Here is a 27,376-nt window from a genome sequence, read left to right as displayed (position 1 = left end):
TGTCTCTTGTTCAAAAGAATGTAATTTTGTTACTCAGAATTGAAACTTAAAACAATTTCATCTTTTTATTAGTAAATATTCACCGTGCATAATGATCACATTCATTGTGGGACATTTGTGCACAGACACAATCAATCTTAATTCTTTTTTGTCCCCTTTCTCTCCCCTCCCACAATGCAATTTGCAAACGTTCTATTTCTATTTTTTCCTTCAACTCATTTTTCATCTAAATCCCCTTTCTTTCTTTCCTACTTCCCTCCCCATCTCTTGTTCCCCTTTCCATTTGAAAAAATTCCTCCTGCTTTCTAATATCCTTCCTCTGTTTTTTCTTTTGAAAGGAGGAAAGGTTTAGTCAGGGCACAGTTCATCGGTGTTTCAGTCCGTATCAGCTGGCTCCAAGGCAGGCTGGCACATAGCAGAGGGGCAACAGTTCTCTATCCTCTGTTTTGTTCCTTACTTATACTTTGTGATTCATCTTCTGAGTTCTCTGTTACCATTTGCAAATCGTAAGTTTGTTGGAGCATTCCCTCCTCAGAGACATACATTGCTGAGCAGTTCCTATACGCTTCCATTGTTCATTCTGTAAATTCATTCAATCAGTAGCATTGAATGAAGGTTGTAGAGTACTGAATACTTTGTTTCAGGCATGAGGAAATCTGAAAAAGCTTAATATTGCAGGCTGCACAGTGATAGCTACTGCTGCAAAAATTAATACTATGTAAAATTATAAGTTTGTCCCATACTGCTATGATAGCCCTATGATTGAAATGCATAATTTTACTCTTACTTCTTTAATGAAGGTTTGCAATGATGAAAAAACAGTAGGAAGTATTTTTTCAAATGCAAATTACCTTGCAGGAAAGAAATAACAAAGGAAAGAATTGCCACCAAGGGGAAAAATTAAATCTTAGAGCACTTCCTTGGGTATAGTTGAGACAAACAATTAGCATGTTAAGGATCATTATGTCCTGTAATAACATGTTGCTTCAAAATTTTCTGTTCTTTCCAGTTATGGGTCCTATCATAGCTGGGTGACTTTGATATTGCATGTCAGGAATCAACTGCGACATATTTTTTACATAATTGCAAATATCATGAAGAATCTTTACAATAAAGATTTTCAATTGTTTATAGCTCTCATCCACAAGTTGAACGACTTAAATATGCTGTCTATAGATCTGCAAGTTGCATTAGATGGTAAAGTTAATAATTGATTAAATCATTGCTAAATTTCTTACTGTGTACTAGGTGCAAATAAGCTAGCAGCGAAGAAGTTGACAAGAGTTTGGCCTTCTTGGAAGCTATAATTGAGAGAAAATTCTGGACACATAGGAATGACAACCCCTCTTTTGATTTCTTCATATATGTGTATTTTGTTTCAGTTCTCTAATGCTATGTAGCAAAGTACTATCAAGAAACCATTTATGGCCTCATGATTCTACATATTAGAACAGCTTATCCCTCCTCCTTGTGGTATTGACGGGGTTAACTCCATAGGGCTGGGAGATCTAAGTGAGCGATAGCAAACCTTTTAGAGACCAAGTGCTCACACTGCAATCCAAAACCTACTTACTTATTACAAAGTGCCAACACTGCAATTAAGCCTGAATACTGTTTTAGTTTAGAAAAATGCAACTTACACATTAACATCTTTTGTCTTAAAAGAAAAACGCAGTCATACGTGTGCCATAGCTTCACCACCACTAATCTAAGATGACTTCACTCACATTGGGTTGGCTTTAACAAGGAGATCTGGCAGGGTTGCTTTTCTTTTCTTCAGAGTTTCTCAGCTTTTGGAATCTCACCCTGGCTTCACCTGGCCTCTTTCCTTCCAAATGGGTAGTCAGATTTCATTTCATTGTAGCTAACTTCTGAAAGTGCAGAAAGTGCAAACTGCCAAGGCTCTTAAGGCCTAGGACGAGTAGTGACACCTGGCTCCTTCTGTGGTACTCTGTTAATCATGAGTCCCAAGGCCCTTCCAGATTCAAGAGCAAGGGAACAGATCACCCCTTGATTGGAGGTGGAATTGTTGATGGCCACGATTGTACATAACCTGCCTGCTTCTTCATAGGTAATGCCTTTTCCAAATCAAAATAGGTTTTTGCAATCTTTACTATTCAGTAGTCAGCTTGTTTGCCACAGTAACAGAGGAATATGGTTTTGAAAACAGTGATTGTTTATAATCTCTGCTCTAGGTCTTTTTATGACTATATTTGGAAAACAATTTAAGTTTTTTTTTGGTGGCCTCAAGTTGCCTTCAGGGCATTTCTGGTTTGGTGTAAGTGTCTAGGTTTGAACCACAGCACCTGAGCCTGATTGTTTTGTTTAAGCAGGCACTTAAACTACTGAGCTAATGGGCAGGCCCCCTTAACTTCTAAGATTATAATGATTACCCAAATTTTTCAGATAAGAAGTACACTTGCTGACAAAATCTTTAAGTGTTCATAAGTATAAAAATATTGCCAGAATGTATATAAAATCATAGAAAAGAGATGGAAAGAACTCTTTCAATATATTTTCATAACCCTACTTTCATGGAGTAGGATACTAAGGCACATAAAAGGCTTTGCTGACAATGTTAGAATTTATACTTTGTTCATTTCACTTAGAAGGGTATATTTAGATAATTTGTTTTATAGTTTTATGTATATGGTAATTAGTTTGTTATTATGGTTAGTAGAAAACAGACTATCTTGGCTTTTCATTTAAAAATTAAAGGATTATGCTCTCACACTCATGCTTATAATTTTCTCCAAACTGTATTTATGACAGATCTCTGAGTTATGGTGCTATAGGAGTAATTGTTGGCCATGAATTTACACATGGATTTGATAATAATGGTAAGTACTAGTTCATTTTCTAAGCTGTTGCTTTTATAGTAATGCTGACTAAATTGGTGTTAACTGTTGTTATATTGTTCATAGAAGTATTCTTACAGAGTGAAAATTATCAAAAGAAATACGATTGCTGATTGAAAACTTTTCCCCATTACTTGCTGTAATAAGTAAACAATTGATTGTAATAAGTAAACAATTCCTGTTAGTGACTGAGTACAATTTTAAAAAAGATTTTATATTTGTAATGAAATAGTTTGCATTTAGATCAGGATTGCTGCACTTGCCACAGTAGTTACAGGGATTTTGCATTATCATTTCTCTGTTTTGTCATTTTTTTTTAATTCATCATCTTGAGATGTTCTCCCTGGAGGTGTGAGTTCTGCCCCAACAATGACTGTACATGCTGCACTGCCAAGTTAGGCCTCTGGAGCTTGGCTGACTGGTTCTTTATACAATTTCAAGGATTATGCAATGCTTCACCTCTATTTTTCTTTATATTGACATATATTCAGATTTTTTTTTTTTCAAAAAGGCTATGCTTTCAGGGCTGACCAGATATCTCAGCATGCTAAAGAACCTGCTTAGGCAGAGCACAAGGGCTGGAGTTCGATCCCCAGCGTGCCATGCTTGTCCTGCCCCCAGGGCATGCTGAGACAGCGACTGAGACTGGGCCTGGTGGAGCATGCCTGTAATCCCAGCACTTGGGAGGCTGAAAACAGAAGAATCACTAAGAGTTGGATCTACATAATGAGACCCTATAGACCCTTTACTAAATACCCCTCAAAAGGCTATACTTTCCTAATAATGCACAATATATAGTGTACTGTGTATCCTTATGATGTTTAAGCAAAAGAACGTAATATAGCCTAAAGAAGTGATTGCCTTTGAGAGTCATCATTTTTAATCAGTACTCCTTTAGAATATTATTGGAAAACTACAGAAACCTCTGAAGCTTATGAATGGCTATCACATCTACATCCATATAGTGATTTATAGGCTGTCTCAAGAACCCAGCTAGCCCAAGACAATGCTGTCTAAAGGGAGATCTCTTTCCCTCGTGTGCATAGTATCTCACATGATCCTGACTCCTGGGTTAGAGACCCCCTGGGCTCTTTTTCTTCTGGCCGTTTCTTCCTTCACTCTCACTCCATCAACCCTTAATCACCTAGTGTTTTGCTCTCCTGTTAAACTGCTGCAGTCTTGTAGTCATCTGAGTCCCACGAACTGTACTCTGCCTTTGCATGTTTGTTTATCTGAGGAGCAGTCTTGACTAAGAAAGAAAAGCAAATGGTGCTTGTCTTGGTTGCTCTTTCATCAGCAGGACACAGCGTCCAACAGCCACAACTGAGAGGAGAGGTTTATTTGGCTCCCAGTTTCAGGCTCTATGGTTCTGTGGCTGGCCCCAAGGCGTAAAGGGCTGGGGGAGGAAAGCTGCTCATATAACGGCAGCCAGGAAGCAGAGAGAGAAGGGAGGAGCTGAGCAGGGAGATGCACCCGTCTAGAACATTTCCCCAGTGAGCCACCTCCAGCCAGGCCTTATCTCCTAATAGCAAATCAGCTATGAATGCATTAGTGATTAATCCACAGCTGAGTATAACATTCCCGGGATGCACTCACTTTGCAAGTGCCTCACCTCTGAAAACAAGAGTCTTTGAGGGATATTCTAGATCTAAACCATAACAGTGTTCGATTGTTTCTGAACCTTTTTTCCTAGAAAAGTTAAGTAAAATTCTCACCTGAGACCTGGAGGCTTTCTGGCATCTCTCCCAAATAAGCAAAATCTAATGATGGGAGGTGATAACTCCATACATACAGTATTCCACAAAGAAGTGGTAGTAACATGCAGCCTTGCTGGAGAGCTATGGGTTGTTCTAATCAGTGTCTTGCATAGAAGGCTTGCTTGCTTGCTTCTTTGCTTGCTTGCTTGCTTGCTTTCTTTCTTTCTTTTTCTTTATCTCTTTCTTTCTGTCTTTTTTTCTTTCATTTTTTTTTTTTACCAGGGATCAAGCTTGGAACCTTCAGCTTTCCAGGTAGGCACTTATGCCACTAAGCTGTATACCCAGCCTGAGGGTTTTCTTATAAGCCCCTTTCTTGTAAATTTTCCTTCTTAGAAAACTCTTGCTTAGGGGACATTCTTGTAGGTTCTGTGCATTATTTTAAATGCAATGCACTCCCCTGACTCCAATTGTAAACTTGAGTATAGAAGATAGTCTATATACATCCAAACTGTTGTTGTGAAGGTTGTAGGGAAAATGAAAAGTGAGTGAACATGTAGCAAGAAGTCATGTATAACTAATCTTTTTTCCACATTATGTTTTGGAGATTTCCGTTCTTGTTCCAAGTTCTCTTTTTTAGAGCAGCCATCCTTGTCTAAGGAGGACAGATGGGTCTCCCATCCACACTGATGACTATGGAATGATTCATAAAAGAGGTTTTATGTATCTCTTGGCTTCTGGCAACTTGGAGGAAACAGATTCCTGTACGGCCGAGTCAGGAAGTATGGTCCTATGGTGTGGATGACTCACTGGGGTCTATTCCTATGGACTGTTTGGAATTTCACTGGTCATCACATTCTGGCTTTCTCCATGGGCTTATTGGATAAAGCTATTTTGTTTTATGATCCAGAGAACATCTCAGATTAGATTAGGTGAAAATACAGAATCCAAAATTGAATAAGACTGGTGTATGTATTAAACTGATGAATCTCATTGGCCCTCAGAAGAAAAGAACTTTCTCAATCTTTTTCTTCCTTTGTCCTTTTTCTACAGTTAATTCATGACATTAGACAGAATGCAGGGGCTATTCTCAGGAAGAGTGTTCCCTGCAGTTGTGACTGCGCTTTGAAAGCTTGTACATATAAGGATAGGGAAAGGTAAAGAATTCCATTTCCATAAATAACACAAATACTTTTTAACTTTCCTTTTGCTAGGTAGAAAATATGATAAAAATGGAAACCTAGATCCTTGGTGGTCTGTGGACTCAGAAGAAAAGTTTAAAGATAAAACTAAGTGCATGATTAACCAGTATAGCAACTATTATTGGAAGAAAGCTGGCTTAAACGTGAGTATAATTGTATTAACAGGGCATTTTGTGGGACATTTTTTCTTTATTTGGATGTTTGCTTGCTTTAGATCATTGGTTTTCAGAATGTGTTGCTGAGATCAGTGACACTGACCTTCCCTGGGAACTTTTTAAAAAATGTATTTGATACAAGGTCTTGCTTCACAGCTCAGACTTTAAGTGATCCTCCTATTTTCAGCCTCCCCAGCACTGGGATTACACGGGTATGCCACCATGCCTGGACTCAGTGGCTGCTCAGCCTGCCCCAGGGCCAGGGGTGGGGCCGGTGGGGCATGTGGTATGGGAGATTGAACCTGGGCCCCTATGCTTGCCTACGTAGGTGCTTAGTCCACTGAGCTATCTAGCTTGTCCTGGGAACATTTTATAGATGCAAGTTCTTGAGTCCTACCTTAGGCCTACTGAATCCAATTTTTCTCAGGAGGCAGCTGACAATCTAGAAGTCTTTTCACAAGTCCTCAGATGATTCTGAGAAAAGCTAAAGTTTGAGAATCATTGAGCTGCATATCAGTTTGTTTTCTCAGATTCAGATTGATGCAAAAAATGCTGTAGCATAGGTAAACAGTCCCAGTCATATACATATTTTATTCTCCACACCATTTTAAAAAATTTCCATCCAAAATACTCCTCAGATTTACTTCATTGACATTAAACCTCATTAATTTGAGCTATCAGATCTGAGAATTGCTTAGGAACTCTTAGTTATACAACTTTGAACAAAAGAAATATATGTTTTAAAAAGTGTATTTTCCATTATATTACTATATAATTGTTTATAAAGGCACAATTGCAATTTTATATATACTTTTGCTGTGGGAAATTTCGTTCCTTTTCTCTTTTGCCTTCATCTCCATCTCCTTGCCCCGTGCCTCCTATCATTTTACTTCCCCTGCCTGTAATCAGTGTTAATAACCCTGATACATTTCCCCAAACTCCTACAGACACACAGAGAACTTTAATGGATAGTTTCAAATGGCTTTTTTTTTTTTTTTTTGTGCAGGGTCTTACTACGCAGCTTGGACTCGTAGTAATCCTCTTGTTTTCTGCCTCCCCAGGGCTGCACTACAGGCATGTGCCACCATGCCCAGACTCCATCCCTGGCTGAGTGTGCTGGACAATGGGGTCAGCATGGCATGTGGTGCCAGGGATTGAACCCTGGCCCCTGTGTTTGCCTAGGCAAGAGCTTAGTCCACTGAGCTATCTCAGTGGCCCTTCAAATGGATTTCTAAGAAATCTACTATCATGTAGTCAGCCAATCTCTTAGGGGGTCACACTTTCCCAATTACAAATACTGATGTAGTAAGCACCTTTATTATGTACAAATTCTTTTTCTCTACAGGATGGATTCTGTCACCAAAAAGTTAGAAAATTCCCTATTTGCCAGTGATAAGTGAAACATTATTTATCTATTGAGTTATTTTCTTGTTAATTTATGATGAACTTTTAAAATAGTATAGATGTTACATAGAGCCTGTTTTGTTTTTCTTTTTTGTATTTAGTACAGGGTCTGCAGGGTCTCACTATGAGTACTCATAGATTCTCCTGTTTTTCAGCCTCCCAAGCACTGGGATTATAGGTGCATACCACCACGCCCAGTCTCATTCACCATCTCAGCGTGCCCCAAGGGGAGGGCCGGCATGGCAGGCCAGGGATCGAATCCCTGGCCTCTGTGTCTGCCTAAGCAGGTGCTATCTGGCCAGCCTAAAATAGTATAGATGTTAACATTTTTCCTATCACTTCTATGTATTTTCCCTCAGATATGGACCTTGTGTATGGTACCTTTTGACTTATAAAATTTGAGCAATTTTAGAAAATTCAAAACACATTTGTATCTTAATAAATTCTGTGTTTCCATTTTTGGCTGCAAAGATGTCCCTAAAAACAAATGTATATTGTATATGTAGACCTCTATCTTTCCTCAGAATGATTTTATTGTTTTGTTATTTTGCATTTAAATTTGGATGCATGTGAAATTGTATGAAGTTTAATATGAGAGGTCCCTTATATGGTTTTTCAAGAGGAAAATGAGCTGATCAAGAATCATTTACTAATGGAAAGTCTTTTACTACTTGAGTAAAATATTTGTCCAAAATTAGTATTTCATAAAAATACAAACTAGAATAGTAGTCACTACAGGCTGAAGAGAATGGAGAGAATATTGATTAATAGGTAATATTGTAGTTAGATAAGAAGAGAAAGTGTGTATGTTTTGCTACACAGTGGGGCACTATAGTTAACAATAATGCATTGTTTCTCTGAAAATAGAATTTTTTTTTAAAATTTTTATTTATTTATTTATTTGAGAGAGAGAGAGAGAGAGAGAGAGAGAGAGAGAGAGAGAGAGACCAGCTCAGCCCACCAGGGGGCAGGGCCGGCTGGCATGTGGTGCTGGGGGATTGAACCGCGGTCCCTGATGCTTTTGCTAAGCTTGTTCTAAGTAGGTGCCCTAGACCACTGAGCCATCTCTCCAGCCCCGAAAATAGAATTTTGAGTATATTCATCATAAAGAAATGATGAAGTTTAAGGTGACAGATAACACTTAATAATGTGATTTGATCATAATACATTGTATCTAAGCATTAAGTATTATCCCATAAATATAGACAAATACTGTATGTCAAGCAAAAAAATAAATTGGGCTTATGAACACGGGTGAGTGACACATATGTGAAATGGGTAACTATGAACTCTAGTTTGTTGTAGGAATTAAATGAGGGAGAGTAACAAGCAAAATGCCTTCCATGTAGGAAGTGCTCAGTAAACAAATTTTAATGTTCCTGATTCCTTGTAGTACACTCAGGTGCCACACTCCATGAATAAATGAACCAAAGAATTTGGGGTCAAACTAAGAAAAGTTTTCTTAGAGGAAGAAAATTCATATTTCCTTATGATTATTATCTGTAGACATGGAAATTAGAATTTTCACTTCACTGAAATAAATGCAACCCTAGGCAGACATATTTTACATATGAGGAAGTTGAGGCTCAGAAATTAATGGTCAAGGGAGAATTTAGATTAGAGTTTAGATCTGTGTGCCTCCAGAGTACGTATTCCCCTCTCCTCTATATTATACTGGGATTCTCTTATTTTGAGTTCATTTTATACCTGGGTGATGTATAAGTAGACTTTTCCTTAGTATCCATTTTCCCCACAGAGTCGTATATTGAAATTAATTCTGACAAATATGTGCCTTTGTTACAAGGACTACAGAAAGGGCATGCTTGTCTCAGCAAAAATCCACTCAACCATCAGAAAAAAGCTCCAGTCTCATTCCCACAGTGTGTGGGTGGCTTCCTCAGTGGCCATAGAGGGTCATGCTTTAGTTTTGTGGCTTTGTAAGAGTCAGCTTTCTGTGCCTGAATTATTTGCTGTGGTAAATTAGGAGTTTGGATTGAGTACTGCAGATGCCAGCTGTCAGCAGCTGTTGAATCTCGTGAGGCCCAGTCTAGGGCTCTGTGTTTTACTGAGATGATCCAGAGTGTGAGGAATCAGACAAATGGGGCTACTCTCAAGTCCTCTAATTTAGATTTAAAGTTTAGAGTAAAAAGGAAGGAGGTAGGCTTAAGTATAAGTGGATATAAACATTAGAAACCAGTGAGAATCAGTACTTCAGAAGGTACATAATATCAAACAAATACCCTGGAGACAGGTGACCTTGGGTTTGAATATACTAGAAGTGTAGCCCAATAAAGGGTATTATAGGTTAGTGAATTATTGAGGAAGTAGCTTAATGAGAAACCTAAAAGCGATTCAGGAAAACATGTTGATTTCAGAAAAAGGTAAGCCTTAACCTGACCTCATAGAGGGTTCCAGAACATGAAGCACAGCACAAAAACGCTCAGTCCTGGGTTAAGGGCCTGGGCTGTTCCACAATCCCCATGGTGACTCCTGGAAACTGAAGTTAATCTTCCTAAGGTGTTAGCAGTTGTGGCACTGAGGGCATAGACCTGATACAAACAGAGATTCAGTTGGGTACCTACAATATCTGCTCTACACTACTAAACAAAGATGGTGGTGATAATACTTCCCTCATAAGACTGTAGTAAAAGAATGTGAAACAGGAATGGTAATTTTGGGAAACTAAAGCTATAGAAGCTCCTCAGTGGTTGCAATACATAATCTGGGTTTTTTTTTAGATTTAGATAATTCTGTGCACCCCACAAAACTCATATGAAAATAAAACAAAACACAAACACAGAAACAGTCAAATGAAAATGAAGAAAAGTTGGTTCTGAGCATAATGTTTTCCAAAGATTCATTCTTATGTGTTGATGGTTCTTGATCCCTGTGCAATTAAGCTAGCAAGTGTGAAAGTAAACAGTTGCTAGGCTCCATGGCTTGAAAGGTTAGAACAGGGGATGTCTCTCTCTCTTATTGCTATTATAAAAAATTACTATAAACTCAATAGTTGTCAAAGCAACATAAATTTATTATCTTACATTTCTGTATCTAAGATGTCTGTTACAAATCTTAGTGGCCTAAAATTAATGTTCACAGAGCTCTGTTCCTTTCTAGAGGCACTACTGGAACGTCTCTCCCCTTGCCTTTTTTAACTGTTAGAAAAGTCAGTAGCTGCCCAAATGCTTTGGGTCATGGTCCGTGCCTTCTTGCTACCTAGCAGTGGCTGGTAGAGTCCTCTTATATTGCATTATCTGCCTTCACTCACTTGCTCCACCGTTTCTTCTTATAAGTTACCTTGTAACCTCATTGATCCCATGTGTATAATCCAAGATAATGTCTCCCTCTCAAGATCTTTGGCTTAATCATATTTTAAAAATCTCCATTGTTGCACCAAACATGCTTCCTGGAAGAAAGATAGCCTCTTTAACAAATGGTGCTGGAAAAAGCTGTCTCTCTACATGCTGAAAACTAAAACTTGACCTGGGTCTATCACCTTGCACTAAGCTAAAGTCAAAATGGATTAATGATCTAAACATTAAACAGAAATACTAAATATCCTGGAAGAGAAAGTAGGAGGAACGCTTGAAGACATAAGGGTAGGCAAAGAGTTCATGAACAAAAATCAAATTGCATGAGTAATACTTCAAAGAATTAACAACTCCTCTTATTGAGAAGTCTTTGCACGTCAAAAGAAGTTGCCAACAAAGTGAAAAGACAACTCACAAATTTGGAAAAAAAAATCTTGACTAATAAGCAGTCAGACAAAGATCTGCTCTCTAGAATTTATAAAGAACTAAAAAACATAAGCACCCGAAAATTTAAAGACCCAATCCAGAAATGGGCATCTGAGATGAACACACACTTCTTAGAGGATGAAATTAAAGAAGTGAATAAATATATGAAAAAATGCTCCACATCACTAGTCATCCATGAAATGCAAATTAAAACAACACTGAGACACCATCTCACCCCAGAAAGAATGGATATCAGAAAGAAATCAACCAACAACAAATGTTGGAGAGGCTATGGGGAAAAAGGAACCCTTCTCCATTGCTGGTGGGAATGTAGACTGGTGCAACCATTATGGAAATCAGTGTGGAGACTCCTTAGAAAAGTTGGTCTGGAAATCCCATTTAAACCAGCTGTTCCTCTACTGGGAATTTTCCCAGAGGATCTGAAAACATCATATCATAGTGATATATGTGTGCCTATGTTTATAGCAGCACAATTTGTGATAGCCAAATCTTGGAAACAAACCAAGATGCCTATCACCTGAGGAATGGATGAAAAAGATGTGATATTTTTATACAATTGAGTATTACTCAGCTATAAAGAATGATAAACTTGAAGCCTTTATATATAAGTGGATGCCACTTGAAGATATACTCATAAGTGAAATAAACCATACCCACATGTGTAAATGTTGTATAGTCTCCCTAGTATAAGATCTCAGAAGAAGAAATAAATATTGAAAGGTATAACACAATTAAAAGGAAAGTGAGAACTTGAGGATTAGGCAACAAAGAGAGGGTAAGGAGAAAAGATAGGTAACATGACGGGGCAAATCCATACATTTATATGCACAAGATGGCTAAGGCAATGATCCTGAGAATCTCCATCAGGTTTCTGAAACTAGCAGTTAATTGGTAGGGTTCTCACCCTGACTAACTATATATGTTGATACCTGTAAACTAAGCAACTGCACTGAAGAGAGCAATGTGTAATAGTAGGGTCATGCTTGGAATGCCTGTCATTCTGGTCTTCTAAATATGTACTGCTTGTCATGACATAACAATTACTGCCATACTGTCTCTCAAGTAAATGTTTGTTTTAAAAAAGAGTAATAAATGTAAAAAAAGTGACAAGAAAAAAATGTCATAGTACTGTCCTGCTACAATCCTGTATATGGTTAGATTTCTAAACTTCTGTGTAAAAATATGGAATTGTTTATTCCTATTTTTTGAAATATTTTTATTTTTTTAATTTTAATTTTTTCTTCATATTCTGTAGGGACTCAACGTTTAACATATCAATACTTGATGGAAAATACCTGTTCCAAGTTATGTCTAAGATGTTTGATATTCAGACAGACAGTGAAGTTAAGCTCAACTGCCTATGTTGTAGAGTAATAATAATAAGCTTCTCTCCTGGAGGGTTAACAGCCTAGGTTTACAGACCAAAAATTAGAGAAAAAGAGGGGCTGAAAGGACAGCCAATATTTTGACCCTAGCCTTTCAAAGTTAGTGAAGACTCAGGACATATGAGAACCTGTACTGTAATATCATGTAACTCGGTAGTTTCCCAAATTTTCTGATCAAGGAGATTATGGGACCAAAGAGGAAAGTGATCGATGATGTAGAGTGTGCCTAAGGAGAGTCACATGGAGAGAAAACATTCTGTCAGGCTTTCACAGAGAGCACATTGGCCAAGCAATGGCCATGACTCATCCACAGGGCTGACACTGACAAAGGATCTACGAACTGCAGTACAGGGTTTCAGGAGAAATCCTGAGGGGACTTGACTGACCTTGGCAGATACAATAGTTACATCTCTTGTTCTATAGGTCTTGCTTCATCTTGGTCTTAACCATCCAGCAGAAAAGTAAAAAATGAAGTATAAAAAGTAAAGTCATATTAAAATGCTGAGCTGTAAAAGGCTCAAGTCAACAACTCTGACATTGCCAGTCTTACGGAAAACTCACTACTATTATGGACTACTGAATACTATTGGAATATATTGGAGTATTTTGCTGAATTCACGCACCTACAATATTTAAATGATAATGGAATACCCTTCTCTGACAAAACTAAACAAAAAGGGGTATAGAAATTAATGACCATTTTGTATCTGTATATTCAAAATAGTTAGGACTGATGTATAGCTGCTCTCTCTTAATTCAATGAATAGATAGATTTGTTCTAATAGTGTCTGTGGACAGGATATCATGTCTGCATCTTGTATAATGAATAGCCACTAAGACAACAATTTGCAATGTATTAATTATTGAAACTGTCCTACTAATCAGTTTTGAAACTGTCTCATTGCTATTTGTTTCTCAATAAAATTATTAAGAAAAATAAAAAAGTCTCCTTTGCCATTGTACGGTAAAATGTTTCCAGGCTTCTGGTGTCTGGATGTACACAACTTTTCCAAGCCATTATTCTGCCTAATATGTGGAGGTTGGCAATTTTTTCTGTAAATAATTAATGCTGTCTAGGTTATATTGTTTAAATTTTAACTGCTAAACTCTGCCACAGTAGTAAAAGAGCAACCATAGGTTGTATGTTTATGAATGGGCATGGTCTTGTTCCACAAAACAGCTCTTGATTTATATACACTAAAATTTGAATTTAATAATTTTTCTGAGATACAAAATATTACTGTTCTTTTCATTTTTCCCCTAATCACTGAAAAATTGAAGTCCTCTCATACCTTGCCATCTATATAAAAAAAAGTAGTTGATTGGCTTTGTTATGTGAGCTGTATTGATTTAGAATATTTTTGTCTTAGCTTATTTAAGGCTTTAAGAAAGGTTTTCAAACGTTGGGAAGAATTTCTTCACCACGCTTGGCTGGATGTCATACATATTTGAAAGCTTGACCTTGCGGTCTACACTATTTCTGTTCGATTTTTCCCCCAAGAGGGCTACACTCCTTTTAATTTTTCATAGAATTTGCTGAAGGTAAAATGATAATGGCTGGTCTTGAAATCTTGTTCCTGTGCAGATGAAAAATTTTGGGGAATACAAGCATGATTAGTTGAATACTCAAATTATGTGAGTTAATCAGAGAAAGTAATATGTGTATTGACATTTCTGGTTTTCACCAATAAAACCCCAGTCACTCAGAATATCACTAATATGTTATTAGAGCAGAATAAATTGGTGAGAATAAAGGCAAGACTGAGAAAGTAGTATGTAGCATAATAAAACAGAAATTGTTACATTCAGGAGCACATTACTAGGGTTAGTTTTCTATCTCACAATATATTATGCCTACCTCTGATTTATTGAATGTAACTTTGTCTTTTTTAGAAATGTATTTTAGTACAGGGTCTACAGATAGGACTTATAGTGATTCTCCTGTTTTCAGGATCCAAGTGCTGGGATTACAGGCATTCACCACCAAGCCCAGTCTCAATCGCCATCTCAGCCAGCTCTGGGGGTTGGGCCAGCATGGCATGCTGGGAATTGAACTCCGGCCATTGCACTCTATCTAAGCAGGCACTTTAGTCTGCTGAGCTATCTGGCCAGCCCTCTAATTTTGTCTTTAAAATATGACACTTTTCAAAGATGAATAGTCAATGTTTAAATTTTTCTCTCTTTTTTTTCCCTGTCATTTTAAATTTCTTATAAGAATTTTTCCCAAATTTTCATGCTTATATCGGGTAATCTGAACAACTAATTTGAACACATTATTATGCAATACAGCAACCATCGTTGAATTCTTACTGATTTTTGTGTTGAAGTTCTGTATCTTTTTTTTTGCTATTTTGTATTCTTTTTAGATAACAAAAAATAACATAAAATAAGATGCTTTTGCTTGCTGTAATATTTATGTCTCTTGCTGAATTATATTTGACCATGAAATACTCTTTTATTCTTTTTTCCTTTCTGTTAGGTGAAGGGGAAAAGGACACTGGGAGAAAACATTGCCGATAATGGAGGTCTGAGGGAAGCTTTTAGGGTATGCAATGTTACATTTGCTATAATAAAAAAATTAAATTATAAAATTGTATAAGGATGCTTCTCAACACCACAGAGATGCTCTGGAAAGTTGAATAATATAGAATATCTGGAAGTGGACTTGTATTGCCCCATTGATTCTATTACACCCTATTATATAAACGGGTACATTTCTCTTTCTTTTTCTTTTTGGGATACAAAGTCACCATAAATAATAATATTTGTCATTAAGGATCATGTATTTAACAGATAGTTTTCAGAAAGTATTCTCACAATCATTTCAAAGTATGCTGCAGAAAGTTCCTTGTGGCTAGGTACAAATGAATTTTCCGTGAATACAATTCTCTTTATATCCTGCATTATCATGGTCTCTTAAAGTACCAAGTTTCTAGATTATGGCCAAAGGCTAGTGGTTCCCATATTCTGGTCCTATTAAGAGTCCATTATAGTGCTTTGATCATCCCTTGCTCTGTAGTTAAGCATGAAACACAAGGATATTTCATAAAATGAAGTGCATTTTCTTTAAAGTGTAAGTTATTTTTCCAGGGTTACACAGCCTTTCTACATTCTAGTTCAGATACATTTTGTTTTATAAAGTCATGGTGATAGAAGATGGTAGTTTTTCATGTGAGTTGGCAAAAAGAAAACAGATAATGTGCTTTTTATGACAGATAATATGTTGATCCCAAACTAAGAAACTTACTAGTGTTAGATTTGTTTGTCCCATGTTGGAATCAATTAGAAAAGGACTTTTTTAAAAAAGCTTCTCTGATACTTATCGAGTGTAAAGCCTTTTTGCATGTGTATGTACCTCACAGTTAAGTGAAAGGATATTGACTTGCATTTCTAGGTGTTTGTTTTTTTAAGAGAAAACTTGACAATGCATTTAGTACATGACAAGAATGTATGAGTAACATCTCTGTGTTCTATAAGAAAATGGAGAAACTCTAATTATAGGGATGCAACTATTCTGCTTTTATTACCAGGCTTATAGGAAATGGATTAATGACAGAAGACAGGGAGTTGAAGAGCCTCTCTTACCAGGAATCTCGTTCACCAACAACCAGCTCTTCTTCCTCAGTTATGCTCATGTGAGTAGACTGACAAAGATGCATCTGAGATGAGATGTGGGACTTTAGCTTATGCCCTTGATTAATGGTTTGGAAAAAATGTTTAATGGCATGACTATGACTTTAACTAAAATTTTGTCTGGCTGATTATTTTCAGGGTAGATTCCATCTTTTAAAGTTCTATGGGACCTAAGTAATTCCCCAATAAAATGGAGGTTTATTGGTGTTTTTTAATCCTGTAGATTACCAGCTCTGTTAACTCACTTGATATTTCTTCAATATAGTTTGGGTTCTTAATGTACTCAATAGCATTTGTAACCATTTCCAATAACTTACTCTTTGGCTTTCCTGGCCCTACCCTTTCCTATATTCTGTTTTCCTTTACTGTATTGCTTTATTCTATCACTCAAGCCATGGCTAGGTTCCCAAATGTCAAACTAATATTTCCATTGGAGCAGGAAAGGGCACAACAGAGGAAAAGAAAGTTATGCTACTCTTTTATAAGTCTGATATGTCCTTAGAGCAGAAATTAAAATGAAAATGTGAATTAAATAAGTTATAATTCTGAATTTAAGTCTCTGGATAATGAAGCCAGTGTTACTTCTCTGTTACTGGTTGTTGCACTGCTTTGTGTCAGGTTGATCATTGATAATTGGCTTGTGTTATAGTTTGTATCTAGTTGTCTCCCCAAAGCCTCATGCAGTAATGAGGTGGGGACTTCTAGAGTTTGTGATTAACTCATGATCCACTGGGATTATGGGTGTGAATGCTGCTGGGATTATGGGTGTCAGTACTACACCCAGCATGGGGAGTGTAGCCTGAATGCAAAATAAGGGAGACAGACTTGCTTTCTGTTGCCATTGTTGCAGCTACTCCCATTTGCTCTTGCTTTCTGATCTTTGCTGCCACCACAAAAGGTTGCAACCTGATGCCAATAAAATGGTAGCTATAAACAACATGACTTTCTTTTTCAATATACTCTAGTCATTCCATCTTTATGATTAACAAGCCTAGATTCTTGCATCTTAATTGATTAACTCTCATTTTTGTGACATGTATCCCCAAAGCTAGGTGCTTCACCTTTTACATGAGCTTTACATGCAGCCTGTCCTTCTCCCCTGCTTTCAGCAGCCACTAATGGGCCACTAATACAGCACCATAGACTAGGCTGTTTTCTAAAACAAATTTAGTTCTCATAGTTCTAGAGGCTGCAAGTCTGAGTTCAGGGTTCCTGTACAGTTGGGCTCAGGTAAAGGCTCTCTTCTGGACTGCAGACTACTGACTTCTTACTGTGTCTTTATGTGGTGCAAAGAGCTAAGTAACTCTCTGGCCTCTTGTGGTAACTACAGGCGCTAATCCCATTCAAGACGGCTCCACTTTCATGACCTAATACCTCCCAAAGCCTCCACTGAATGACTACTTCTATTTCATTACTGATCCTCCAGCATATTCCCAAATGTCTGCTGCTTTGAGGCCAAACACCTCCACTGGTCTTCCAATGTTCTCTGCCTGACCATCTCTGTCTGATTCACTTTAATTTCCCACAGATCTGTTTGATGAGAAAAACTCAGCCCTTACCAGGCAGCTCTCCTTGCTCCTGCCCCGTGATGTTATGCTCATTACTATCTCTGTGGCTTTGCTTCAGATGCATCTTTTATAATATGTTCTCCTTCCTACTTTTTTATTTTTATTTTTTTTACATTTATTTATTTGTGTGTGTGTGTGTGTGTGTGTGTGTGTGTGTGTGGCCAGCTCAGCCCACCAGGGGCCAGGGCTGGCTGGCATGTGGTGCTGGGGGATCAAACCGTGGTCCTTGTACTTTGCCAAGTTTGTTCCAAGTAGGTGCTTTAGACCACTGAGCCATCTCTCCAGCCCCTCTCCTTCCTACTTATTTCCCTCGTATTAGTCAATTCTAACTTCAACCCCATCAAGATTTGCCTCCTTTACATCTTCCACAAAGTTCCCAAAGGACTCTAGTCTTCATTATTTTCTTTTATCTCTATTTCATTTTACACTTCCCTTCCCTAACATGCAGTTGAGGACTTAGTTGCTTTCAAAATGTTTAAGATTTTCAGTTTTTTCTCCACAAGTAATCTAAATCCTGATACACTGTACATACTTAGTGCTTTTCAATCAGTTGCTTAAAACAACTCTAAGACTAACAAAATTTAAGGAAGGGGACTTCCCTTTCAGTGAGCACTGGGCCAAATATTAAAATAAACACACACACAAGAATAAAACTTTCTAGGGTTAGAATTGGCAAACTGGCTGCTGCCTCTTTTGTAAATACTGTTTTAATGAAGAACAGCCACATTTTTTCATCTACTTATAGTCTGTCTAGTGTTAAAGTGGCAGAGTTGATTAGTTGCAACAGAAATCTTGTGATCTTCAAAGCCTAAAGTATTTGGTATCTGTCTTCTTGCTATTTACATTCTAGTCCATTATACCTTTCCATAGATGAAATAAACTAATTGACAGTGATGTAATAGTTGTAAATTGAAAATGTTTCCATATATGATACCAAACAGTATCTGACCTATGTTTTACATCAGAAAAATATAACAATTATCAGTTATCTGACCTATTTTAAACCAAAGATATTTTTGAAAATTGGAAAGATATGTTTATCACTAATGATACATTTATCTTTGAGTTTTCCCCTTGACAGAATGAAATTTTCAGTCTTTTGAAAATTGGGATAAGTTTGCATATATAGAACAAACTTAATTTCCCTCCTGGGAAAGTACTAGGGAGACAGCACCAACTGCAATGTGTTTTCAAAAATCTCTTAATTGACATATGAAACAAAGACACTACTATATTATAATTTGTGAATCTAGGTAGAAATAACGTAAGAACAATGAAGTAAAATAGAATGCTGAAAACAAGTTCACATTACCTAACTTCTGAGGAAATTAAGGAATCATATTATAAAAACACCTTCAAAATCAAATTTGGAAGCACAGTGACTGTGCTCTTCATCCAAGGCAATAGCATCGTATCGTGTTAGCTGTTTCCTGTATCCCTTGCTGTGGTCTGTCAGTTCCTTTTCTCAGGTATTCTTCTTATTCTTGTACTTCTTTTCATTTCCATTTCTACTTATTTAGTGGTCATTTGCTGCCCATAAATAATCTTCAAATGAGTCTAATTTTCTCCTCCTACCATATACTGTGGCCAGATAAATCTTTGAAAATACGGATTTTATTTTCCTACTCAAAACTAAATAGAGTTTAAACATTTTGGCCCGTTGCTCAAGACTTCAAAAATCTGGTACCATTCATTGTCTAACCTGGTCCCTCACTGCTGCCAGTTATACCCATGTATTCCAGCCATGTGGAGTGTCTTGGTTTTTCACTCCTTAGTTATTTTCTCATTGTCCTTTCACTCAGAATACCCCCCATTTAATATTTCCTAGTGTCCTAGTTACTTTTCTTTCATTGCTAAGACAAAATACCTGCTTCTCTGAATTAAGGAAGCAGAGATTTATTTTGCTCAGTTCGTGTAGGTTTCAGTGCATACTCAGCAGGCTCCAAGGCAGTGTGGCACATGGCAAAGGACAACAGTTCATGGCAGCAGAAAATATCAAAAGCAAAAAGAGCAAAAAGGGAGGAGCAGCAAGAGCAAAGCTCTTTCGCTCCCTTACAGTGTATGCAGGCTACGTGACCCAGATGGGTGTAGCACTCATACCCGTAATCCCAGCGCTGGACCATGAATCAATCACAAGTGCTAGAAGACTGCCCCATGACTTAATGAGGCTTCGGTGGGTGGGGGGACATGTAGACACAAACCATAACACCTACTTATATTCATATTTCAGGATCATGTCATATTTCACACCATTTTAAGTCAGGATTAGGTAGGTTTGCTGCAGAAAAAGCCAACATAAGGAAAGTATATTTCTTGTTCATACCTCAAGCCCAACATAAATTAGTAGTGAGGCTCTGCCTGTAATTTTCATTCAAAAGTCAATGTTTTGGAGTTTTATATTGACAGGTTCTTCTATGGTCACCACAGGAGTAAGAAAGAAATAGGAAGAAATGTCAAACCTGCATTGACAATGTAGGTTCTTAATTTGTTACTAAGGTCCTTGAAACTTTAGTCAGTTTTTTTGAGCTTCTGCCACCAAGTGACATTTATCAGTTCTGCTCACATTCCTTTGTTCAGAACAAGTCAAATAAGCATATTTAACATCAAAAGAAATGCACAAGTGTATTCCTGTCTCAGGTCTATTGTAGAGCACGGCAATTGGGTTCTCAGGGAGCAAAACAGAAACTTCTCATAACCATACTCAGTTGTTAATGACTGACTTGTTTTGATTCAGATGGGTATGGGAAAACCTGATAAAAGCCATTTAAAGCATGAAATTAGTTGAATGCATACATTGCTCAGTTCCTGGGCATATTTATGAATCTCTTGATTTAAAGTACCTTTCTAAAAGCCTTGTTAATTTACTCAAATTGTGGAATTCCTCACATTGATAAAACCATTTCATGTGGGGATTAGAATAATAGATATTACTACTGATGAAGGTTTTCTCTGATCTAAAAATGTTTGTCATCCACTGATTGTAAAATTATCCTAAAGCATAATTAGGAATAGTTCAGAAAGTATAAAAGGTGTAATTGGAGTGGAAGCATATTAATTGGGATGCCTTTATTTTTCAGGTGAGGTGTAATTCCTACAGACCAGAAGCTGCCAGAGAACAAGTCCAAATTGGTGCTCACAGCCCCCCTCAGTTTAGGTAAATGATCAAATGGGAGACACTTGATTTTAACTGTGCATCACCACTCGTTCCCCTGCCCTAACTATCTCAGTGCACTACCAGATAGGTGGTTTGTACAGAAGCCTTTATTGTGAACCACGATGCCTTGCATCTGCAGACAACAAAATCTGGCTGTACAGAAACTAGTATATTTTCTTTCATAGAAGTAAACTGGGGAGGGAGTGGGGAGATAGCTCAGCAGTCTAAGCGACTGTCTGGCAAGTGCAGGGACCCAGGTTTGATCTCCACATGCTTGTAATCCCAGCAGTAGGGAAGCTGAAACAGGAGGATAACTGCAAGTCCAACATGCGTAGTGAGACCCTATACCAAATACTAAAATTTAAATAAAAAGAAGTAAACTGTGTTACTCAGTAATTTTCTTTTCTTTTTTCCCCATAATTTTATTGAGAAGCAAATAGCAATGAGACAGTTTCAAACCAAATTGGTAGGACAATTGCAATAATTAACACATTGCATACATTCTTCCTAGTGGTTAATTGCTGTACAAGATGCAGACATGATATCTTATTTACAAACACCATTAGAACAAATCCCTCTATTCATTAAGAGAATGTAACTATGTATCTATCCTAACCATTTTGAATACACAGATACAAAATGGACACTCATCGGTATCCTCTTTTTCTGTTAAGTTCCATTATTTGAATATATAGGTGTGTTATCTCAGCAAAATATCCTAAAAGAGTCCAGTAGCCCATAATAGTATTGGGTCTTCCACTTGACTGGCAATGTCAGAAATTGTTGACCTGAGTCCCCTACAGCTCACCATAACACTATGGCTTTACTTCTTATACTTTGTTTTTCAAGCTAAACTTTTGTCGAAAGGCAGCAGTAGCATTTCTAGTTTTGTTTCACATCAAGAGATATGTGAGACTCCAAAAGTAATTTGGAATCCAGATCATAGTGTTAGTATTAAAGTCCAATTAGTTTATGCTATTTATTGAGCAGCAGTAGTCTTAAGATGCTAGGTGCTCAAGAGATTGGAATATTTAATTTACCCAACTTTTTTTGTCTACGCCCACCAATAGATTTTATTGTCTCAGAAGAGCATGTGATCTGATGTCCTCTCTTTATTTTATTTCATTTTATGTAGTGTATTTGATACAAGATCTCACTACGCAGCTTGGACTCCTAGTGACCCTCCTGTTTCAGTCTCCCCATCACTGGGATTCCAGGCATGTGCCATCACGCCCAGTTTTGGTGGCCAGCTCAGTGTGCCTGGGGGTGTGGCCAGTGCAGCATGTGGTGCCAGGGATGGAACCCCAATTCCTGTGCTTGCCTAAGCAGTTGCTTAGTCCACTGGCTATCTCATTAGCCCTATGATGTCCTTTCTTTAAAACACTCAGAGCTCTGGTTTATTTCATATAAAAGAATGTTATTTGATACCTATTTTTTTCACACAACCAGCAAACTTAAATGAATGCCCATTTTGTGAATAGTTCTAAACACAAATGAAAACACATGGTGATATTTAGCAGTTATAATTCATACCTTTGAGTCAAGGACACTTCTTTTTGGCTTTTATTTAGCATCATGCTTTGAAATAACTGTTTACATATGAAGGGAAAATATTATGAATTATTGTCTTAATGTCAGAATGTATGAAATATTAAGCAAAAGCAAAATTGAGGTTGATATTACTTACTCTGCACTAGAATCCATAGCTTGAGAGAAATTTCCTATAGTAGAGGGTAGATAATTATAATGAGAAATCATAGTAATTTATTATTATTCATTACTTGCTTAGAACATATTAACCTGGATATCTTTGCATATAATATTTAAATGAATCCATTAGTATAGTGGAAGAAAGCCATCTAAAATTCTTCTATATCTTAAAATCTTATTTCTAAAACCTTGCCTTATAAATGCTTCAAAAATTATCTATGTATTACCCAGCAATGTAAAAATCTAATCAGTGTATTAGAAATTCTCCCCCACTGTGCTAAACTGTCATGTAGGCTGACAGTTTCTAATGGACTAAAATATGCTCTTACTGACAAATGGTGCACAAGAAACCACATAATAGATTAATTGCTCAACACATAAGTTTTTAGAAACTAATTTCCTTTTACTAACTATTTGCCTATAATGTCAGATTTTAGCTGAGAATTTACAGAGTATGCTTACTAATTATCAGCTAAATTCTATCTTTAACACTTGCCTAGGGTGAATCACACTATGAAATATACATTGCTATCCATATATCCTAGTTAAAACACAAGAGGTTATGAGAATTTGGAGGCTATAGGCCATTACATTGATTCAAATGCCCGTAGGTAACAAAGTCATTAGATAAGAAATAGTCAGTGACTGAGAATGCAGAATTTCTATCCAGCCCTTTGGACGTACAGTTGAGTATGAAATAGATGAGGTATAATTTTTTTTTTGCCTGAGTTGTTACTGATATCTGCAGTAGCTACAGATTTTGAATGCAATGAAAAATCACACAATGGAAATACCAATTCCAAAAGACAGTTACAATCAAAGTGCTGAGTAGGAATTCACAGTCTACTGCACTGTGGAACTTGCAAGAACAACTAGATTTTAGAAATAAACTCCAGTAAAGAATTACTCATCTGTAACAGCTAGACATTATTCATTGGTTGATTGTTGCATTAACCAAATTCTAGATAAATGTGAACCTCTAAACTCTAATGGGAATTTAGAGAAAGTGTTTTTTTATGGATAGATTGAATGGACTATTTAAATACAGTTTAAAATGAAGCAATATGGATGACTCTTAAAGACATATTGAGTGAAAGAAGTCAAAGACCAAAGACTATGAACTAGGAACTATTCCATTCGCATCAAGTTTAAATGAAGGCACAGTTATAGTGATATAGGTCACAGTAGTTATCTTCAGAAACACTATTGGTAGGGTACATGTAGAAGGCTTTAAGGTGTTGGAAATACCCTATGCGTTCATTTGAATGGTAGTACCATAGTTATACACGCAAAAATGAGTGATTTCTACATTTGAGACTTGTGCAGCTTATATCAGTTATGCGTTCCACAAAAAAGTTTAGGTTTAAAAAATGTTTAAAGAACGTTGGAAAAAGGAGCAGAATATGCTTGGCATTCAGGAGATACTGGTTCTAATCTCAGTGCTTTTAATTTCTTTGGAAATTAATGATTTAAGGTTTTGCTTATGTTTGAGAACAGATTAAATGCATGCCAAGATCTTTTGTAGCATTATGCTGGGATAGTTTCATCCTTTGATGCACATGTGTTAAACAAAATATGTTTTGCCATATCTTTTTTTTTCAGGGTCAATGGTGCTGTTAGTAACTTCGAAGAATTTCAGAAAGCTTTTAATTGTCCACCTAATTCTACGATGAACAGAGGTGCAGACTCCTGCAGATTGTGGTAGCTGCACATTCGATTTCTGCCATCCTGAGACAGCTGCCTGGTTCCAGCAGAGGCAGCACGGAGTATTCATCACCCACTACTTTAGGCCTATATTCCTTTGAGGACTTTTATTTTTAGAGTGTGTTCTTTATTTAGGTAGATAACTCGCTTGGATCTAAACAGTATCTGTTCAGAGTCATAGGCTTGAAAATGGGAACACATGAAATGAACCAAGTATGTATCTTTAGAAAATCAAACCAACAAAAAATAAATCCCATAGGGGCCTGGGAGATGGCTCAGTGGAATAAGCACTTCCCTGGTAAGCACAAGGGCCTGGGTTCAATCCCTGGTTCCATAAAAAAAAAAGAAAAGAAAGAAAGAAAGAAATTAAAAAAAAAATCCCTAGGCTACTTTTGCTAAAAGGTGATTCACTGAATTGTTCTTATTGTCTATTTTAGTGTGTTAGTCACAGCTAGGTGGTACCTGCCAATTTACTATAGATTTGCTTTACAGGGTGACTCTGTAGGATGTGACCATAAAATGTTCAGTCTATTAATTGTCTAATTCTCAGTGATGACAACATGTGTATGGGCACTTGGAAGACCTTGCTCTCTGTGGGACATAGTGCTAGATAGTCATTGCACACTATTTCTTAATGCTAAGATAGTTAAATAAGAAATATGTTGAATCTCTATTTTACAATTTTTAAATTAATTTTATTGAGAAACAAATAGCAATGAGACAGTTTTCAAAACCAATTAGTAGGACAGTTTTAATATTGCATATTGTTGTCTTCATAGTTTTTAATGAGGTTCTTGCCTTCAGCTTTGGAGTCTGCTGGAGTGAAAATGTGCCTTATGTCTTTCAGCTGATACCATTGATCGCCCTGTGCAAGTCAACATGAACAAAGATGGCAGAATGTCTTAGGTTAAGGGATTTGAGTTTATCAAATAGGAAAGAAGGGGACATGTCATTAAGTTTCAGAAGTGAAAGCTCCCAGTCACACAGCAGGGAAGCTAAGGGATGAAATGCCCAAACGCTTTTTCCTAGTTGTGTGAACCTCAGTGATCATCTGTCTGCTGGAAACTGTTCTCTGGCCCAGTTCCAGTTTGTTTCATTACTCTTGCATGTATGAATTCTGCTCCTTATGCAGAAAAGAATTTTTTGATTTCCTGTTAGGATCATGTGGCTTCCATTTGCCTTTGGTGCAAAGGGATAAACAATGCATTGAGGGGGGAAGAGATGCCCTTTTATTAAAGTTGTATCTCGTCAGAAGAAAATTACTTTTATAATTCTTGATTGGAGAAACTTCAGAATATATTGGTTCAATGTAAGGTTCCCTGCATAGACCTAAAGAATACCATTTTTACTTTTTAAGTCTTTTAAGGTTGCTGTATGAAAGGACAGTGCAATGTGTTTGATCTTTAGAGCACTATCTTTTAAAGTGAAACCCTCTATCTTTTAGCATGTGGGTGTGCGTTAGATAAAATTCTAATGGCATTAAAGTGGTTACCTGGCATTTTCTGGTTTTTAGTAGAAGCACTCCCCACCCCCAAGCCATTATTCATTGCGTATGAGGTGCTGGGTTAAGTGGGTGGATAGGAAACTCTCAAAAGCAAAATGACAAATTCAGACTAACCACAGGAGTTTGTGTTACGGTCCTGTGCCTTGTCAGTTTTAAAAATATAAGTGTGTGCCTTGTCCTTTTGTAACCATGGGAACTTCTGAGGGGAGAAAGATTGAGGGGCACCATCATGAGGAACACAATTATACTACATTAGTCAGAGGAGAGTGATTTTCTCCTTGACTTCTTCTTCTCCAAATGGATAAACTTCTGAAGGGCAGCTACCTTTACCTCCTATTAGCCATGGCTTTCTGTAACCTTAGTTTGTATTTCTAAAAACAAACAGTATTAGGTCAAGGGTGCTTGAAATATATGTGCCTTTTATTTGGAGTAAGCATCTGACTTGATTTAGACACAAAACTTATTCTCCCCCCCTCCCGGCCATATGTGGGCACGTAAAGTTAGCCAAGGTTTGTCATGCTTATATGGACAGTGTTTTCTTTTTTTAAACTCCAAATAAACACATTTCTGCAGACCAGAGAAAGTGTTTGATAAAAGCATAGAATTATGACATTGGAAATAAAACTCATTAACTCATTTTGTGCAGGAAAACTGATTGTGCATGGCAGAGTTAGCTTGTCCTAATTAACGTGATTTGATGTAACTTTGTCACTGAAAGTTGCATATAGGATGGTGATTATTAAAACAAACCAAAAGCATCAATACTGAATCATTATTTCTAGCTAGAGCAATTTTCTAGAAGCATTGGATTTCCAAATGCTTATACTTAACTCTTCAAATTATACTGTTTGTCCTTCTCTTCAATACAGATTGCTGTAAGAAATAGAAACTGATTAAATGGTAAAGGGAAGAAGATAAATGCAACTGGAAGGGAGGGAGAAGCTGGCCCAAGGATGTGGCATTGAAGAGAAGACAGGAATTTGGCAATATCTGCTAAGCATATCCACTGGAGGAAAGCCATGAAATTTTACAAAAATAATTATGGTAAATTAAAAGGAAATTAGATATTAGATCTCCGACTAGAGATGTAATAACATACTTCCTTGATTCATATACCAGATGTTCTGCCAGTGAACTATTATCTGGGCAACAGAAAGACTTGGTTTGTTGTGAAATGTTCCTGGATCAGTCAAGGATTCTCTCTGTATAAGGTGGCATATCATCATTACGCAAAGTTTGCTGAGCTTTTTGCCAAGTGCTCAGTACTGGCTTCTATCTCCAATTTCTTCCTTTTATGAGATGGACTGGGCCATGACTAATGCAAGCTCAGGATTTATAAATTATCCTGAAGTTTATTTAGTGCCTTGCCTCAATGGAGCTTAAAGCATAGCACATAAATTTTATCTTATTTAGCCCTGGAGCATTACTAAGAAGCAACTAGGAACCATGCCTTACCAGACAAGTGGTGCTCATACCAGAGAAACAGACTGACTTTTCGTCAAGAATCTCAGAATCAAAATACAGCGTCTTTATGCTTTGGGCTACTGACCTTTAGATTAACCTTCATTTACATTATCTTATTCCTCAATACATTTATTCAACCTATTTTTTGTAATCATGTAGCATTTGATAGACTATTCCCTTAAT

The 27,376-nt window shown here is 37.1% G+C and overlaps 1 protein-coding gene across 1 annotated transcript in view; it reads left to right on the top strand.

Moving 5' to 3' along the window:
• Window positions 1-24,508, top strand: part of Phex (phosphate regulating endopeptidase homolog X-linked) — a 243,921-nt gene extending 219,413 nt beyond the window's left edge. Inside the window, exons 17-22 of the mRNA XM_004631393.2 lie at window positions 2,773-2,840; window positions 5,767-5,897; window positions 14,936-15,001; window positions 15,987-16,091; window positions 20,735-20,811; window positions 24,124-24,508. Coding sequence (XP_004631450.1) covers window positions 2,773-2,840; window positions 5,767-5,897; window positions 14,936-15,001; window positions 15,987-16,091; window positions 20,735-20,811; window positions 24,124-24,226 — 550 coding nt within the window. The 3' untranslated portion in view covers window positions 24,227-24,508. The remainder of the gene's footprint in view (window positions 1-2,772; window positions 2,841-5,766; window positions 5,898-14,935; window positions 15,002-15,986; window positions 16,092-20,734; window positions 20,812-24,123) is intronic.
• The last annotated feature ends 2,868 nt before the right edge of the window (window positions 24,509-27,376 follow it).

This window comes from Octodon degus, unplaced genomic scaffold (genome assembly GCF_000260255.1).
Source record: "Octodon degus isolate 3935 unplaced genomic scaffold, OctDeg1.0 scaffold00041, whole genome shotgun sequence".
Lineage (NCBI taxonomy): Eukaryota > Metazoa > Chordata > Mammalia > Rodentia > Octodontidae > Octodon > Octodon degus.
Note: the sequence above shows the minus strand (reverse complement) of the source record. Positions and strands in the feature narration are given on the sequence as shown.